Consider the following 18,288-nt stretch of genomic DNA (forward strand, 5'->3'; position numbering starts at 1 on the left):
CAACAATATTTACTGGTAATCGACTTCTGTTTTACAACTACTTATATTGTTTGATTTTACATGCAAATGAAAATATGAACACGTTGGTTAGTGATGATTATATCTTTCATTTAAACCTATATTGGAGGGTACAGTATCTAGCACAACAACATTTAGAGAACACACTGATAAGTGGTTATTAGCTACCAAAATTTCATTTTAAATCTATATTGGAGGGTACAGTATCTGGCAAAATAAACATTCAAAGAACACACTGATTAGTGATTATTAGCTGCCAAAATTTCATTTTAAACCTATATTGGAGGGTACAGTATCAGGCACAATAAAGAGAGAATTCCCTATATAACACTGAAAAAAACTTAATTCCTTATATGGCACTGAAAAATTTTGTCGTCCCTATTTGACACCTAAATTTTTCTTTCATTCCTTTCTTAGCACTTCCATCAGATTTGTTAGCTAATTCTGAATTCTGTTAGGGATGTTTGGATACACCTCCTAAAGTTTAGTACCCGTCACATCGGATGTTTGGATACTGACTATTTACAAAAACTATTGCACAGATGGAGTCTAATTCCCGAGACGACTCTATTAAGTCTAATTAGTTCATGATTGGACAATGTGCTGCTACAGTAAACATGTGCTAATCATGGATTAATTAGGCTCAATGGATTCGTCTCGCGAATTATTATAGGAGTTCTACAATTAGTTTTATAATTAGCTCATATTTAGTCCTTCTAATTAGTTTCCGAACATTCGACGTGACACTCCTAAAGTAACTTTAGCACCTCGTATCCAAACACCCTCCTCCTCTGAGTACACGCGGTTGACACGGCTCTTCACCGTTAGTTCCTCCCGACCTGTACATGTGCGCGGCGGCCTCCTGGTCCTCCTCATTGCGGTGCTTCCCCTCGTACATGTGCATGCCAACGAAGTCGACGAGGAGCGTCCCGAGCGCGGCGAGCATGGCGACGAACCCCGGGAACGGGAACTTCCGCCAGGGCACGGCGGGGAGGCGGCGGTCCGTGAGTGCCTCATCGACGTCGGGCAGCACGTGCACGAACCCTGTGGCGAGGATCACCCCGCCGCGAACGCCTTGGCGAGCACGAATAGGCCGCCGCCGCGCCCGCGCCAGCGGCGGCCGAGGAGGAGGATGGCGACACCCCCTGCGCCGGAGACGAGGATGGTCGCGACGGCCACCATATTGAGCCCCAGCGCAGCTGCCTCATCGCGGCACGCCTCCACCTCGCCGTCGGACGGGGCACCGCGCGGCAGACCACGCGGTGAGCCAAGCAGCAACCCGCAGGCAAGCACGCGCCGCCCACCGCTCCACGTCGCCGCCACAGATGTGGCCAATGACTGCCTCCGCCTGCTGTGGATCTAGGATTTAGGGAGGGAATAGAGGAGAGAAACAACGAGGGAGAGGGGCGGGGTTGGGGACAGGCGAGAGGAGAGAAGGGTCGGGGACGGGCGGGTCAGGAGGAACTGATGGTGAAGAGCCGTCTCAACCGTGTATTCTAACAGAATTAGGGGGTGTTTGGCAGACAGGAGCTAAACTTTAACCCCTGTCCAGTGCCGGCCCTGCAAGGGTGCACCGGGTGCGACGGCCTAGGGCCCACGGGAGGGAGGGGCCTAGGCCCACAACTCGAGGTAGTATACAACATCGGTGGGCCTTTAGACTGTGAGATAGTGCTCATTACAGAGTACAGATTGAGAGAGAGTAGAGACCCAGTGGACCCCGGCCGAACCTTTGCCCTTTAGACCTGCGACAGATATGAGACGGATAGAGAAAAAGAGGGTCAGAGACTCAGAGTCAGAGGCCCTTTAGGCCAGACGGTCAGAGTCAGAGGTCCTTTAGGCCTTTAGGCTTTAGGCTTTGCGAAACCTACGCCTACGGGACAGACGGACAGTCACGCGTGCGCCCTCGGCGGAAGGCGAAATTGCGAATCGCCCGCCGCAGTGCGACTGCCGACTGGAGAGTTTGTGTCACCGTGCGCGTGCGACACTGTGGCTCATCATCTTGGACTCACGGCACCGCGCACGGCAAGGCAGCGATCAGGCTCTAGGTATTTTTTTTCCTTGATCGTTTTTTAATCTAAATTAATTACTTTGGACTTCTAGTACTTGGTACTCATATAGTCGTGTTTTTCTTCTAATTTAGGTGTTAGAATCTTAGTATGTTACCTAAGAAATATTTGTCGGGGGCTCAGAAAAGAAAACAGAAAAGAGTAGAAGATCAATTTATTGAATCTCAAAAAGGTGCTATACATAAGTTTTTTTCAGCTTCAAGCAGTGTTGTGCCTGATGATAATCCTGTAGATGCACTTGATATTGAAGAACAAGGGCAGCAACAAGTTAATGATAATTTAAGTAAACAAGTTGATGACATTGATGATGCTATAGAGAATGAAAATTTACAGCCTTCCTCTCAACCTGAAAATTCAATTGATGATGTGCAAGAAGTTTCTATTCATGATGTCTTTGATCCTAGAACTTGGGGAAATCTTGATAATAAGGGTAGAGATATATTGATTGAAAAGGGGCCGGTGAGAGAATTGAGTCTTGAGTTCCCTGCAGATGCTCTTAATAGACATTTTTCATATGCTTACTACTCCAGAAAGTTAAGCAATGGTGAGGTGGTTGATAGAAAATGGTTGGTTTACTCTAAACATGTGGACAAAGTTTTTTATTTTTGCTGCAAATTGTTCAAATCAAGTCAGAGCAAAAGTTTGCTAACGCATGATGGATTGAGGGACTGGAAACATCTTAGTCTTAGACTCAAGCAACATGAGAATAGTGTTGAGCATATAATAAATATGAATACTTGGAATGAACTTAGGCTAAGGTTGAGCAAAAATAAACAATTGATGATGATTTGCAACGGGAAATTGCAAAGGAGAAAGAGCGTTGGAGATAAGTTTTAGTAAGAATTGTTTCTGCTGTCAAGTTTCTTGCTAAACATAATTTAGCTTTTTGAGGAAAAAATGAGAAACTATATCAAGATAGCAATGGTAACTTTTTGGGCATAGTTGAAATGATGGGTGAATTTGATCCCGTGATGCAAGACCATATTAGGCGGATTCAAAATAGTGAGATTCATCATCACTATCTTGGGCATAAAATTCAAAATGAAATGATTTCTCTTCTTGCAGATTGTGTGAAAGAAACTATACTAAAGATCATCAAGGAGGCCAAGTATTTTTCTGTGATTTTAGATTGTACTCCAGATGTGAGCCATGAAGAACAAATGACTCTAATTATTCGGTGTGTCAATATGTCGAGGAATGTTCCAAGGGTGGAGGAGTTCTTTCTAGAGTTCTTGAAGGTAGATGACACATCAGGATTGGGTCTTTTTAATGAATTAAAGAATGTATTAGCCTCTCTTGATTTGAATATTGATGATGTGAGAGGACAAGACTATGATAATGGTTCAAATATGAAGGGTCCTCACCAAGGTGTTGAGAAGCGCTTGCTTGAAATTAATCGAAGAGCACTATACATGCCGTGTGCATGTCATAGCCTGAATCTTACTCTTTGTGATATGGGAAAATCTTGCAGGTAAACTATTATTTCTATTATACATTGTTTTCATATAATATGCCGTAATTCGGAAAAGTTTCAAACTTACTATTTGTTAAATCTTACAGGCAAGCTATTTCTTTTTTTTGTCTCATCCAACGTATATACACATTGTTTGGAAAATCTACCAAAAGGTGGAAGATTTTGGTGGACAATGTCCGAGGATTGATAGTTAAGTCATGGTCTAATACACGCTGGGAAAGCCGAATAAAAAGTGTTCAAGCTATCAGATTCCAAACTCCTCAAATAAGATCAGCTTTAATAGCGCTAGAGAAGGCTTCAACTGATGACCCAATGGCAGTTAGTGAATGTCAATCTTTGGTGAGTGCACTAGAGAATTTTGAATTTTTAGTTGGTTTGGTTATTTGGCACGATATTTTATTCTCTATAAATAAGGTGAGCAAGAAGTTGCAATCTAAAATTGTGAGTATAGATGATACTCTCAAACATATTGAAGGTGTCATATCATATTTTAAAAAAGTATAGAGATGAAGGTTTCACTTCTAGTATGAGTACGGCAAAAAACATTGCATCTGAAATGGATATAGAGCCAAAATTTCGTACAAAACGTCAAGGAAAGAGAAAGAAATATTTTGATGAACAAGATGACCAAGATGAGGAAATACAACGATCTGTTGTGGACTCATTTAGAGTAGAGTACTTCAATGTTATGATTGATGCTGCAATTGCTTCATTGACAAGTAGATTTGAGCAGATGAAAAAATTTGATAACATTTTTGGATTCTTGTTCAACTTAAAAAATTTGAAATCCTTGGATGAGGCTGATCTTTGGCTGTATTGCAAGAATTTTGTGGAAACATTTTCTCAGGATAACTCATCCGATGTTGAGATCAATAAGTTTTTTCAGAATTAAAGGTGCTACAAGTGACTTTGCTAGATTCTTTGATGTCAGCACTTGATATTCTGGAGTTTGTTGTAGCTGCAGATTGCTATCCAAATATTTCAGTTGCCTATCGAATCCTCTTAACTGTACCTGTGACTGTAGCTTCGGCTGAAAGAAGTTTCTCAAAATTGAAGTTGTTGAAGAACTATTTGAGATCAACTATGTCACAAGAAAGGTTAAATGGATTGCCTATGTGCACCATCGAGAGGGATATCTTGGACACTATTGATCTCAATACCGTCCTCGATGATTTTGCAACAAGAAATGCCCGAAGAACTATCTTTCTATGAGAAGCAATGGATATTATGGAGTTCTATTTTTTCTTAAGGTAATCATTTTAATTTTCAAACATGTTAAATTAAAAATATATCATTGGATTTGTTTTCACTTTGTAAGAAAAATTAACGCTTATATATATTATAAGATTTATATATAGTTTAGAGGGTCTCGCGACGAGTTCGCCAGAGGATCCTCAAAACCTTAGGACCGGCACTGTCTGTAGCGATTAGGCTAAGGGGTATAGTTCTAGTTTATCAATAAAGGTGTATTCCAGTATCAATTCATGAACACTAAGCTAGTTTAAAAGACAAGGCATTCATCATTATTAGTACATAGATAATTAGTAGTCACAGGCTGTGTATGTATTCATATGCCAAAATAATATTGCAAATTGCGATGCTTGCCTAAGTTTTAACTATGTCATTTTTCACTAAACCTACAGTTCACTGTGTAAATATAACATTTACATTTGTATCTACTCTTGTACCATGTGAATGCAAACTAATTTGCTACTTCTGGGTTCTGAAAGTGCAATGCAAGTAGTATGTACAATCTGCTACTGGATTTATTGTCGTGTGGTATCCTCTCTCTCAATTCTTGTTTATTAGTAGATGTTACTGATTTATTTAGTAGCTTTGGGACGTGGCTTGAATATTGCATTTATTTTATTTGCAAAAAAACATTCGTCCAGTTGAATAGTAATCTTCTTTTTGTAGGTACAATATTAATCTTCTATATCATGAATTTACATTTAATAATAGCAAAAGTAGTGATATATATGACGATACAGCTGTCGTATAGCTAATAATATACTTAGTTCTAAAAATATTACTAGTCAAATTTTAGAAAGTTTACTATATGTGTTCTAAAATATTAAATGAAAAGGAACATGAGAGTATTTTATAACGGAATTAAAAACACTAGCGTGTGAGTTGCAAACAGTTTTACGGGCAGCAAAATTTGTGGTATGCTGTAAGTGATCTGTACTTGTGCTAAATGGAATACTAATAAAAAAAAGAATCCAAGCAAACTGAGCAATTTTCTGAGCCCCACTTTTATTTATTTTTAATTAAAACACTGCAAGGGCTCGCGTGGGCCAATCATCGTCGGTGTGATGTATTGTTCTGAGGATACATTTCCATTGTCAGCTTGTGTAGTTTTACTTGGTCTCTTTAGCTGCAACCGGTTTGCCTCTGTTTTCCACAACTACTTACTAGTAGAATGACTTTGTGGAAGTCTCTAGGTACGTATAGGATGACTTCAGAAGCTCAAAAAAGGGTGCCAAAGAATCAGCCTAGAAGATCAGGAAGGAAGGATTGATGCTTTACTTTAGACAGAGGTTAATCTCACATTTGTGGTTGACATGACACTTCACAGAGGTATGCATATCTTTACTTCTTTAGGGGTTAGTTGGCTAGTGGAGCCACCACATCATTCTCATAATTAGAATGGGTGCACACTTTATTGAAATTTAGCAAGACAATGATAGCTTCTAAGTTTGGAACTTATGATGATGCTCCACGCTATGAATTGCCTCAATAGAAAAACTCAAGTTTCTTTTGATAGATACCCTGTTCAAAATAAGTTTGGAGCCACCATAAAAGAAGCTGAAATGAACATCTGAATATAAGGCTACGAGTGCGCCCCGCTCAGGACCTGAATAGTCTAGCTATGTTTTTTTTCTTTTTCAATATGTATGTTCTAAAAAAAACTTATTCCTGGAAAAAAGACCCTTTAATGTTCTCTTTATCGTATTCTATCTCACGAGATGTACAGATGGAAAATCGCGTCAAATTGGAATTGGAAATGCGCAGTGGTGTTGTAATTGGCTAATTGCACATTGAAAGGAAACACAAGCCATGTTAATGTCGACATCTGACCAACTGGAGGAGTGTTTGGACTTTTGACTTATGCAGCAGCTAAAAAAATCGAGTTTATACATGGAATTGACACATTGGGCCATTGTGTGGCTGGACAGCAGGTAACTAAGGTCAGAAAGCTTCGAGAACTAGAAGTCTAGAAGTACAGCGATTCAAGTCACCGTACCAAATCAAAACATTCATGGACCAGACTTAACGATATGTACAAGAATTCCTTAGCCAAGTCTACCCAGTCCAGTCTACAGACATCTCCAAGAAGCTCCAGTCAGAGGCTGAAACTTGTTCTGATGAATCCAACATCTGAAGGACTTCTGCACTCTGAAAGAGACCATGCGCATGGCAGCTAGCTAGGTGAGCTGCCAAATTAAACACTATGCCCCTGCAGAATTGTGCACTTCAGGGATAACTTGAATTTACTTAACCTGGTAGTTCGCATAGTTTTGCAGCAAGAACTAGAGAAATATTAAGAGTACAGATGAAACAAAAATGAATTGTTACAAAACAAAACCAAGGTGAATGAGTAATAACAATGTTCTTCTTCTGATGCCTGGACGTTGGAGTTGAGACCAGTCAGTGTGGAAATGCTGCAAGGCATCAGACAAGAATAAGCAGAGTTCATTACCTTTTTGCAAAGCTCAGGCAGATGGTTCCTCATAATTTAAGATGATCTAATGAATTATGCAAAGAAAAAATTTGAAACGTCTATCACAACGTTTGTGGTATTCTTCCAAAACAGGAAAAACTAAGCTGAAAAGAAACTCGAAAAAGATAGTACACATAGCTCAGTCTAGAAACTCATGGTTAAGAAAGGGGAAACATTCCGCAAAAAAGCACAAAACCATTATTTGCAAATGCCCGGAAGGGCACGATTTTTTCTGGCTCAACCAGGAGCACTGTGTGAGGAATGAAGCCTGGTCCGAGATCCCCGGTAGCAACCACGAAACCGAAAGGTGGCTTTCCTAATGCTGTCGCACCCGAGGATCTTGGATCAGCCTCCATTCCAGACACCCTGCCCCCCTCATCTCCCCTTCCACTCTCAACATCTCTTGAAACCTAGTTTCCCTCCTCATGATTTCCCAATCACCACAACACACACAGAGGGCGCCTTAAAAAGAGCCTCCAGAGACAGTCGCCAGCGGAGCCCATGTCCTGGAGGCCACCTTTTTTAGGGATAATCCATTAACTAGTGTTTGATCCAGGGGTTAGGTGAGCTGTGTAAGCTTTTGCTCCTGCGTTAGGCCTTGTCCCGTTCCGGCGAGTGGGCAATAGAATAGCGAGGGGTGTAAGCTTTTTTGTGCAGGGGGACAAGCGGAACGGGGCGACGCCCGGGGGGAGCCTGAGGTAGTGGGGGAGCTGAGGCGCCGGGTCCTTTCCGGCGGTTTCCGTGGGCTTTTTGCTGCTGGTGGCGAGCGAGCCGGAGGAGCTCGCTGGAGCCTGGATGGAGGAGGGAGGGGAGGAGAGGGTTTTAGTGGCCATCAGGTCGCAGGGGCATGTGGTGGTTACGTTTGGGCGGCAAGGGATGGCTGCGGTCACGTGGTGTGGCGTGCCTGCTACTGCCTAGTGGTGTCTAGCAGCTAGACAGCTTGTTTCCCGTTAACTCCCAATTAGATGCACGAATTCAAAAGTTTAGTCTTGCATCTCGTTAGTTTAGAACAATGTTGCAAATCGCGGGTTATATAACTTAGCGAAATGCTCCCGAAAAAGCTATAGACATTATAGCGCAGCTATAGCGGAAGCTATGACCTTTAGCGGTATAAAAAAAACTAGCAAGATTTGAACCTGAACATTATTAATTTCATGAATTTCAGCTCATATTTCATAAGTATATGCAGGCATAAGTGCAAACATAAGCAAATAAGTCACAACTCATAAGATAAGTCATAAATCATAACTTGTAGTTCATAAATCACAAGTATATAAGTTCGTAGCTCAACCATAGCGGTGTTAGGCTATTGAATTTAGCAGGGCTATATATTTCACGCTTTAGCAGAGTTAGCGGTAATATTTGCAATATCGTCGCGGCATCTATCTCAAAAAGCTATAGTAGCGCTATAGCAGGCTATCTACAACATTGGTTTAGAAGCATTAGACTGGTAGTCATGTATCGATTGAATTTGTGTGGTAGCATATCGAAGAAAGATAACATACTTGTAATTAGGGTTTTATGGTGTTCCCCGCGCGAGTTGCAGGAATCTAGATCGTATCGGAATGGTCATCATGCAGGGTTAATAGAGGTGGTCTTGTACTATGAGATTTTAATTAGCAATTTGCATTCTTTTTGTGTTTACCACCGTTCCATTTTGGGGTTGGTAGTTTTCTCTTGCTCCCTGCTATGATTCTTTCCTTCATCCACCCTCTTGCATCGGCCTGTTAGTTGCTATCGTCCGTTTTTCTCTCTTTATTATCTTTATGTATGCACCATCCTCAGTGACTACTTAATCAAGGATCTTATTAGTGGCGGATACCGATGCTTGCCTTTGATGTTGGGTGCATGGAGTTAGAGGTATTCCGCGCATTCCTACTGTGCTACATCTCTCCGATTATATGTTCAGGCTATATGGGAGGGAGCTTCTATGTATTTTACTCTGAGATGGTGCTAGGCTCTCTTGACAGCTTAGAGTCTTGTATTAAAATATCTAGGTTGGCTCCATTAGGGCTGGGATCTTCCCTAAGGTAGGTGTCATGTTCAGCTTAGTTTCATCGTCTTCCTTAATCCGAGTTGGTGTTTCCTTCCATTTTCCTTTTGCTATTGTAAATAAATTGGTTATACACTTAGATGGCGGTCACTTTTCCACACTAATGTTGTTGCTCAAAATACCCTCCACAGTTACTGATATAATATTGCCATCATGAAGATTGGTTATACGAGTTAAAATTGAAGAATTTAAAAGAAGTTTGCTTTGCTTGTATGATTTAGCCAATATAAAGTCTCTGAAATGGCATTCCACTTGACACATCAGCATAACTAGGGGTATTTTGATAACTTTAGACAACACTCCCTCCATTGTACCTCCGCTCCAAAATAATATTCGTTTTGACATTTTTATTCCAAAATAATATTCGTTTTGACATTTTTAGATGCATAATATAGTATATATGTAAGTGTGCTGCATTGGACGAAATTGCAAGAATTCTTCGGGATTGCTTGGACAAACGCAAATTGATCAATTCGCATGTGTGAGCATGTTATCAGTTCATTTCTAACTTTTGTTAGCATGTTAAAAAGGTTAAAAGATCATTGCATGTTTGGATGAATGTAGGAGCTCAATTGAACCAAATAGAATTCTTTGTTCAGGACCGGGGTCGACCTGCATGAGTTTAAATATTCATATTTGTCAGGGAGAAACACAATAACATCGTAACAAATCTCAGGTTCCAGAAATATTTCGACAAGCCTGCATCATGTCCACGCAAAATTGCACCGATGAAGCTAGAAAGTGGAGGTTCTGAACATTGCAAACATAGCGCAGGGGGTTCTTCAGCTATAACATTGTTCTTAGATAGGTAGGGGCCTTCATAAAAGAACTCAAAAGCATCTGGACATTCCTTAGGCGGATGTGGCAGCTGAGGCCTTCGCAGCAGTAGAGAGCTTGGACCTCCTCTTGGCCAGGCTCTCGCTTCGGCGTTCCCTCTGCTCCTTGAGCCTCTGGGCCAGCAGCTTCTGGTACTCAGCAGCGTCAGCCTGCTTCTTGGCGATCCTCTTCTTCTTCTCCGCAATCCTGGCGCGCTTCCTCTGGATGACCTGAGGGGTAACAAGACGCTGGATCTTGGGGGCCTTGCTAACCTTCTTGCCTGTAGCACAAGTAACCATCAGGTAAAATGAAAGTTGTAACGATACAATATCAATAGCAAAGCTCTAGTCAGAATAAAATCCATCTCAACATTAACAGTCAGGACAGGCAAGGACCACAACACAATTGTACGTCTTGATTAAAGAGAAAATTGTACAGCAGTGAGCATTGCAACAGACATCTAGATGTGTTGGGGACCAAGCAAGACTAACCAACGGAGCAAAGTGCCAAGCAAAGAATTGACTCACCATTCTTGGTAGTGAATGTCCTGCGGTATGTGTTGACATACTTGCGGACATCGTCATCCTTGGTAAGGTTGAAGAGCTTCCTGATCTTGGATGCCCTCTTGGGTCCCCTCATCCTGGGCTTCTCAGTGTCGGTCAGGCCGGGAAGATCATTCTCACCCTTCTTGACAATCACCAGGTTGATAACAGACAGGTCTTGGCTGACAATGCAACCACGGACCGACTTCCTCCTACGCTCACCATCACGCCTGCCATACCCACGGAAGCATGGAGTGCCTACAGAAACCATACAAATGCCTCAGATAAGAACAGGTGCAAGGACGGAAAATAACCGTATCTCAAGTCTGGAAGCAAAAGCAGAAGTCCCATACCCCTGTGGAGCAGAAGGCGGACACGCCCAGAAGTCAACACTCCTTGCTTCATCGGGAAACCTTGCTTGTCACAGCCTCCCATGAGCTTGAAGACATAGCCCTTGAATTCCTGCAGTAACAAGAAATGTTAGAAATGTACAAATCTAGGCACTGGGATTGCAACTATCAAGAAATAAATAGTCAGTGGTTTACCTCGCCAAGAGCATCACCAAGAACCTCCTGGGAGATCCTTTTGTCAAAGAAGGCACGCCTATAGTTGACAAAAAGGCATTAGCTAATAAGCAGGTAATGTTACATACAGTATACAACTACATAATCACAGTTGGAAGGAATATCATATGCAAAATATTCACAACCCGAAGGACAAAATTAAGTCAATTTACAGGGTACACAAGAAATGTTATCACATTATTTCAATAATAATCAGACAACATTCGCCTGGTGTGCTGCCATATTGATTTTGAGAATGTACTTGAGTTGTTTCTTTGAGACGAAACAATCACTTTCCTAAACAAACGTTGCCATTACTATAAATGAACAGGTTAAAACAGCAGTTTTCATCTCCTTGATGATACCATAACATTTCTCTATAATCCACCAAGGACTTGCTGAGTTATAAAGAAGCCTGCCAATCATCACAGAAGGGTTGCATGGAAAACAAACAATAAAGATTCAATCCAGCAACCATCACTATTTACTACACAGCTTCCCGTAAACCCTACAATGAGGTACAGACTACTATAAACATTCTGGAAAAACAACAGCCTGCTCCAACACAGAACCAATAAACTTAGAATGTTAAAATTTCAAAATTTTGAACAACCTTAAAAACAGTAGATTCAATTGCCGTTCCCTAGCCCAACAATGGACTTCCAACAGGACATTATTCTAAACCTTCAACTGTGAAAATAGTGCGTAGCACTGGCACGCTGGTCTAGCAAGCAGAATAATCTTCATGTCGGATAACGTTACGCAATAAGCAGCTACTCCTCCAGACACTAACTACCGGATGCCCAAGGCCAGGGGAGCCAATAGGCGATTGCTAATAGAAAACTGTGGCTCCGGCACCGAGCCGCCAAGAACAGTGCACGGCAGATCAAACCAAGAGGCACCGACTCCCACGGATCTAACTAATGGAAACGACGAACGCGGCCGGCGGCCACGGAAGTAGCGTTAGTAGATGAGGTAGGAAGAGGAATGGGGGGTACTCACAGCTTCTGGTCGTCATCGATCTCGAGCTTCTTCTGGCACCCGGTGGTCGGGTTCGCGATGTTGAACTGCAAGCAACGCAACCAAAATACAAGGGGAAGGGGGAATCAGAGATCAGAAATCAGGCAGCCACGAATCGAGGCGACGACGGGGATTCTATTCACGATTCACGCAGGGACGGAGGGGAGGGCGAGGCGCGGGCGTTACCTTCATGGTGGCGTCGCGGAGGCGCGCTGCCGGGTGACCAGCACCTCGAGCGCTGGTGGCGGTGGCGGCGGCTGCGGGCGGCGGCGGCGCGAGGGCTAGGGCTTTGGGCGAGAGGGGCAGCGGGGAGGGATGGGCTATTTTTATACAGGGTGGGCAGCGAGTGGGCGCGGGGCTCGATCTGGGCCGTCCGTGGCTGCCTCTTTGCTGGGCTTGGGATATGTGGGCTGCATCAGCGGGCCTGCATGCGCTTTCCGTTTTGTGTGTGCGTGTTTGTGTGACGTTGTTTTGTTTTTTCTGAAACCGGGTCCCGGCCTTTTTTTTTTTTTGATAGGACCGGTTCTGGGCCTTGACACAAGAAGCTGGCAATCTGTACTGTGTTGTATCCTCTCACTCAAAATAGTGCACTATTATTGTTTTTTTTAGATAATGGAAAGTTTATTTCCACCTTAGCAAGTTGCACTTGACCCAAAATAAAATAAAATTGCCGCTTTGTACCTGTGCTCCTAATTAATACGTGGTATAAAAAGTACTAGTGCTACTTTATTATCTCACAAGAAAAGTAGTAGTAGTAGTACTTAGCATAATAAGACAGCGAAAAGACTAGGACTAGCGCTGGTTGAAAGGCAAAGCTGATGGCGATGCTGGCCAGTAAGAGTAAGAGCGGTAACGAAGGAACCCTGGAAAAACAAGCAGCGATTAATTCCAGCACTTGCAATGCGTATGCTCTTTCTCATCACGTCACGGGGCAAGATCTTGTTGCTGACCAATGATTTTCCCGTTCCAGCCAGCTGTTGTGCGTCACTTGAAAGGTTTGCACTCTGTTCGCTTCAGCTTATCAGCTGACTTATCAGCCACCGACAGTGTTTTTCTCTCACAATAAATAAGCCGTTTCAGCTTTTCAGCCAGCTTATAAGTCCAGCCGAACCGGCCATTGAGGTTTGTTTCTCTTTTCTACACCATCATCGCCGTGCTCGCGCTTGGCTTGACACGCGCCCACGCGTAATTAACGGTAAGTGCAAGGGCGACGAGCAGGACTGCAGGCGGGCGGGACAAGGGCATCAGGCTGCCGGAGCCCGGATTCTGAAGTTGGGTATTCCCACCATAAAATATGTAAACACAAAAATATATACAACAACATAAATTCTAGTGCAAATGATTTACATACGCATAGACATCATATTAACTTAGAAAAAATAGTTCAATAATACTACAGATTTTGGACTTGAAATATGAAAAAAAAAATCAGCACAGCAGGTTTGGATCCTTGGGCCTGAGCTCCTATCTACCCACCTAGTTTGATCTGTTCCTGAACACACCACCTCTTGGCCATCTATGTGGTGCCTAGCCCAAACTTTGGATTTGAGAAGTTAAGGAGATAAAGCCTGAGCGTGACACAAGTAACTAGGACACTAAATATGTGTTTGGTTGTATGTAACATGATGCATATATGATGATCCTGAATGGTGTGGTTCAACCAATTTATTTGTACCATATAGTTTACTCTTGTTAATAGAATAATATATTAAGTAGGATGACTTCATCCTGAATAAGTTGTACACGAACCAAATGATACGAGCAACCAAACCTACTCTAAGAAGCGATGGTCCGGATAATCTGCTAACTAACTTACAAACAACAGAATTAAGCCTAAAACTATGTATGTCTCCATACTTTATATATACTTGCTCTTTGACAAAATAAGTTGGGTATTTCTGGGAATACCAGGAATACCCCCTAGTTCCGCCCAGCTGGCAGCTGCCAAATCCGGCAAGGCCGGCATGCATCATCATGGCCCGTCAACTAGCTGTAACTGTACCACAGTACCAGAGAGAGAGTTCGGTGAACTAGCGAAATACTCGTCATTACACGAGGCTCCATCTAATTCTTCTGGGGAAAAAAAAAACAAAATCATCGATCACACGAACCCTCCGATGATGCGTTCGCCTGTGTTTTTGCAATTTGCTCCCTCCTACCATCAAAAATTGAGAAACTACGGTCCCAACGAAAACCCCTTCCACATTTTCCCTGTAATGTATGCAAGTCCCTCCCCTGCCGGCCGCCCCTTCTCCGTCCCGTCCGTGGTCAACAGCTCGCTCCTCTCTCCTCCTCCGACGCTTCGTGCTCGTCCCAACTCCGGTGGGTGGTGGTAGACGGCCGGCGACGAGGTGGGCCTCCTCCTCTTCCTCCTCCTCCTGCTCCTGCTCCTCATTGCTCTCTCGGATTGAGGCATGGTGGTGACTGGGTTAGGGTTTCCGGTTCGGGGTCATCGGGGGAGGGCTCCCGGGCCGGCGGGCTCAGAGTGTCTGGCGGCGGCAGTAGGCACGGCGGCGGTGGCGGATCGAGGGTGGTGAGGTGAGGCGGCGTGGGAATCCATCCATCCATCCATCCATCCATCGAAGCTCCGTTTCTCCACCCCTCCAGGCTCCACGCCTGCCGTTTGCTCGCTCGCGCCGCAACTGGCGGCTGCTGCAGCGGCGGCGCCGGTGGCCGCCCATGCGTCCTCCGCGCCCTTCGCAACTTGTGTTACCGAATTGCATATTGGAGTTTTGGCTAGGCATATACCGTAGGTTAAATTTCTAGGTCCGGATTGCTACGCTGCGTGCTTCGTTGCTAACCCAATCCGTCCGTGTTTTCAACTTCCAACTAGGCTATCCTTCGTCTTCTTCAGCGAGCAAGGTGAATCTAGCCGTGGTGCGGGCACTGTCAGTTGCCAAGGAGTTTCCATTGGCCCCTGGACTGGAGCAGCAATGAAGATGTGAGTGGTCGTCTCTCAATTTCCTTAAGGATTCATGGGGCAGCCTGTCATGAGCTCCAATTTTGCCACTCAATGATGCAAACGGAACGACCCTGAGTGCAGACATCTTGAATGCCCTGTGCTGTTTATCAGCCTTCATGTGCTCATTGTTGTTCTGCAGACTGAAAGAAAATGCAGGGTCCCTTACAAACTTCGAAGTTCTTGACTTTTTGCGATCAAGAGGAGCCAAAATTGACCCCATGGGATGCTTGGGGGCTGTTGCTGCATCAGAGTGTAAGGTGATTGCTTGCTCTTTTGCTGCTCTGTACCTGATGCTTCACCGCCTCAACTTGTTTTTGTATGCTGTTTTGTGCCTAAACTGGTCTAATAGTTTGTCATTGTCTCACTAGGTGTATGAGTACCTCTTAAAAACCCCTGCTTGCAACCAGACAAGGGAATCAATCTATGAATTTGTGAAGAGAAGTGAGGGTTTCAGGCTTGCTGATGCGGATAAGCTAAATGTCATCAACTGGAGACCATCCTCAGCTGCTGATGCATATGCGGTACTGTTGTGTTTATCTTGCCGATGGATACTGAGCATATGATTCTTTTTTCTAGTTTTGCTATATTGCTTGGTTAATGCCAAATAAGCTATTGGAGTCAGCTAAAGTTTATTGTTGTTGAAAGAAAGAGAGTATTGGAGCCTATGCATATTTCTAAATATAGAAGCAAATGAACTTGATTACTTTTAATAGTGCACATTTTAGGAAAAAAAGTTTTTTCCCTGAAATCACATGACATGAGCTTGAAAGAATATACTGTATGACAGTTATACTTGTTTCATATCCTTGAGAAATTTGACTTGTCCGTAGGTTGGTTTTCTATCTTATCTTTATCCATGACTATGACTTTGAAAGAGGTTCATCTTTTAGCTTGAATTTTCCTTGCAACAATGGGCAGATAAAAATAGTTCAAGTGTCAAATTTTAGGCAATGGTTGTTACTAGGTTATTATTATTATTGATTATTACACTTCCAGGAACTGCTCATTTTAAGTTGTAACTACAGTGATTACACTTGATAGCTTTATGTTACAAGGAATCAAACTGATTGGGATGTCCGCAGAATTTGGCTGTTATTGTTTACTGTCAGAACAGACTATCTGCAAATAAGCACAGAAATCTGTTAATTGTTTAACCATCATTCTGATTTTTTCTCCTTTTTGGCCTATTTGATTTGATCCTCCACTGCAGATGATAGAAGAATGCGGGAGGCGATTTAACAGGGACGAGCGAGGAGAAACATGCAACGAAGATAAACGGGTCCAGGAGTTTTTGGATATAGTGAAGGAGGTATTACCACCACCCCCTCCGAAGGCAGAGGGTGAGGGTGAGGGTGAGGGTGAGGGTGCAGAGGCAGAGGCAGAGGCAGAGGCAGAGGCAGAGGGTGAGGCTGAGGCAGAGGCAACACAGGAGTGAAGGTGGTGTAGGTTAACATGTTGGAGAGTCAGATTTCATGAAATCCTGGTGCTAAATTCTGCGTTTAGCTTTTATGCATATACATGTTTTTCACTAATATCACAGGCAGCTGCTGTATTCGTTACCTTTGACTTGTCGGTTTTCTGCTTGGTGAAACATGATGCAGAACATGTCTGGACGCTCCAAGTGAATGCAACGCTCCAAGAGAATGCAATGTTACGTACTGGTGCCTAGTGGTGAGTGAAGGATAAGAAGAAAAGATGTCCTATGCGGCAGTACTTTGCCACCAAGAGTCCCAAAATTTTCGTTTCGCTATCATGCCTGTCGAAACAAATTTCAACTCGATTCCGCACTGCTGTTACCATGTCAGATATACTTCGTTTCAAATTGTAGGTCGTTGGTCGTTTTAATTTTTTAGTTCATAAATATTATTATGCATTTAGATATAGTGTATGTCTAGTGCATAGTAATATCTATGAATCTAAAAAAATTAAAATGATTTACAATTTAGAATGCTTTTGAGCTAACACAACTGTGGTCGGTGGAGCTACGATTGTAGAGAGCCAGACCGAGATCGTTTCCTGCGGCCTCTTATCTCCACGAACCCTACATTTTAACCCTTCCGCTAACATACCATCCTATAAACTCCCGACGGACAATTTGACTAAAAGTTTTATCCATCTTGAGCAATTCTTCCCATCGACTTAAACCCACTAATAAAGTGTCGGCCCGGCTTACTCTAAATCATTTTAGTTACTCCAATCTATCCACTAATGATATTCGTCGTTTGTCAAGGTGTACAAGCCAAGTCTTTAAGTTCATATTTGATGCAATGACAAAAGACATAATGATATACGTCCATGAAATATATTAAGCCTTTTTCATTATTATTTTTATAGATTAGGAGCATTTGCTACCAAATTAACCCTAAGTTTAAATTTGAATTTAAACTCAACTTGCACGTAGGAAAAAAGACGGATTATATCAAGGAGTAAAAATAGTTGAGACAAGTAAATTGAGCCGAATTTTTCTAGGGGACTAGGTGGATAGTGCGAATTGTCTTAGTAAAATATACTCTTTTCTTACCAAAATAGAACAAAACTTAGAATTCGCTGCTTTCCAACTTTTGTCTGTCCGAGCACTCCATCCAACCTCATATCTCCTACTTCCGCACATCTTACACCCCTCTGCCCATTAACACCCTCTTGAACGCAGCCACACTCATTATCCAGCACCTTACCATGCCACTACACGAGAGACTTCAAAATTTGACACTTAATACGCATGCTTTACCAGAATTTGCCATTCAATTTGCAAGTCTTCAAGAATTTGCTATAGGGATTGCAAATTTCTTGGTTTTGCGTTGCTGTCAACTATCATGTACTCTTAGTCATCTTAGTCATCTGGAGCGGATACTCCTTTTTCCCTGCGTTGCTCTCCCGTAGGCGGCACAGGGCTTCCCAGTTGTGCCGCCGCCGGACTCCCTCCCTCTGCCCCCTCCTCCTCCTCGCCATCGCCTGAGCGGGAGGCTAGAAGTCCAGCACCCGTAGGGACTGTGGCGGCGGGGTGTCGCGCGGCCAGGCGGAATGGCGATTTCTCCGGCGTGGCTGGGGCA

The 18,288-nt window shown here is 43.1% G+C and overlaps 2 protein-coding genes across 3 annotated transcripts; one reads left to right on the forward strand and one right to left on the reverse strand.

The window, feature by feature from the left end:
- Positions 1 to 9,907: 9,907 nt before the first annotated feature.
- Positions 9,908 to 12,596, reverse strand: LOC117850030 (small ribosomal subunit protein eS6). The gene is made up of 6 exons (XM_034731809.2): positions 12,463 to 12,596; positions 12,259 to 12,323; positions 11,239 to 11,296; positions 11,047 to 11,155; positions 10,679 to 10,951; positions 9,908 to 10,431 (listed from the first exon to the last, which is right to left on the reverse strand). The coding sequence occupies exons 1-6, from the start codon at positions 12,466 to 12,468 to the stop codon at positions 10,187 to 10,189; spliced, it is 756 nt and encodes a 251-aa protein (XP_034587700.1). The 5' UTR covers positions 12,469 to 12,596; the 3' UTR covers positions 9,908 to 10,186.
- A 1,871-nt stretch (positions 12,597 to 14,467) lies between these two features.
- On the forward strand, positions 14,468 to 17,042 carry LOC117846978 (uncharacterized). Of its 2 annotated transcripts, none has more exons than XM_034728109.2 (6): positions 14,468 to 14,627; positions 15,110 to 15,217; positions 15,378 to 15,495; positions 15,607 to 15,759; positions 16,449 to 16,721; positions 16,840 to 17,042. In XM_034728109.2, the coding sequence occupies exons 1-5, from the start codon at positions 14,497 to 14,499 to the stop codon at positions 16,671 to 16,673; spliced, it is 735 nt and encodes a 244-aa protein (XP_034584000.1). In that variant the 5' UTR covers positions 14,468 to 14,496; the 3' UTR covers positions 16,674 to 16,721; positions 16,840 to 17,042. The 2 variants fall into 2 exon arrangements, with proteins under 2 accessions (XP_034584000.1, XP_034584001.1); XM_034728110.2 differs by having other exon boundaries at positions 16,449 to 16,675.
- Positions 17,043 to 18,288: the final 1,246 nt, after the last annotated feature.

This window comes from Setaria viridis, chromosome 3 (assembly GCF_005286985.2).
Source record: "Setaria viridis chromosome 3, Setaria_viridis_v4.0, whole genome shotgun sequence".
Lineage (NCBI taxonomy): Eukaryota > Viridiplantae > Streptophyta > Magnoliopsida > Poales > Poaceae > Setaria > Setaria viridis.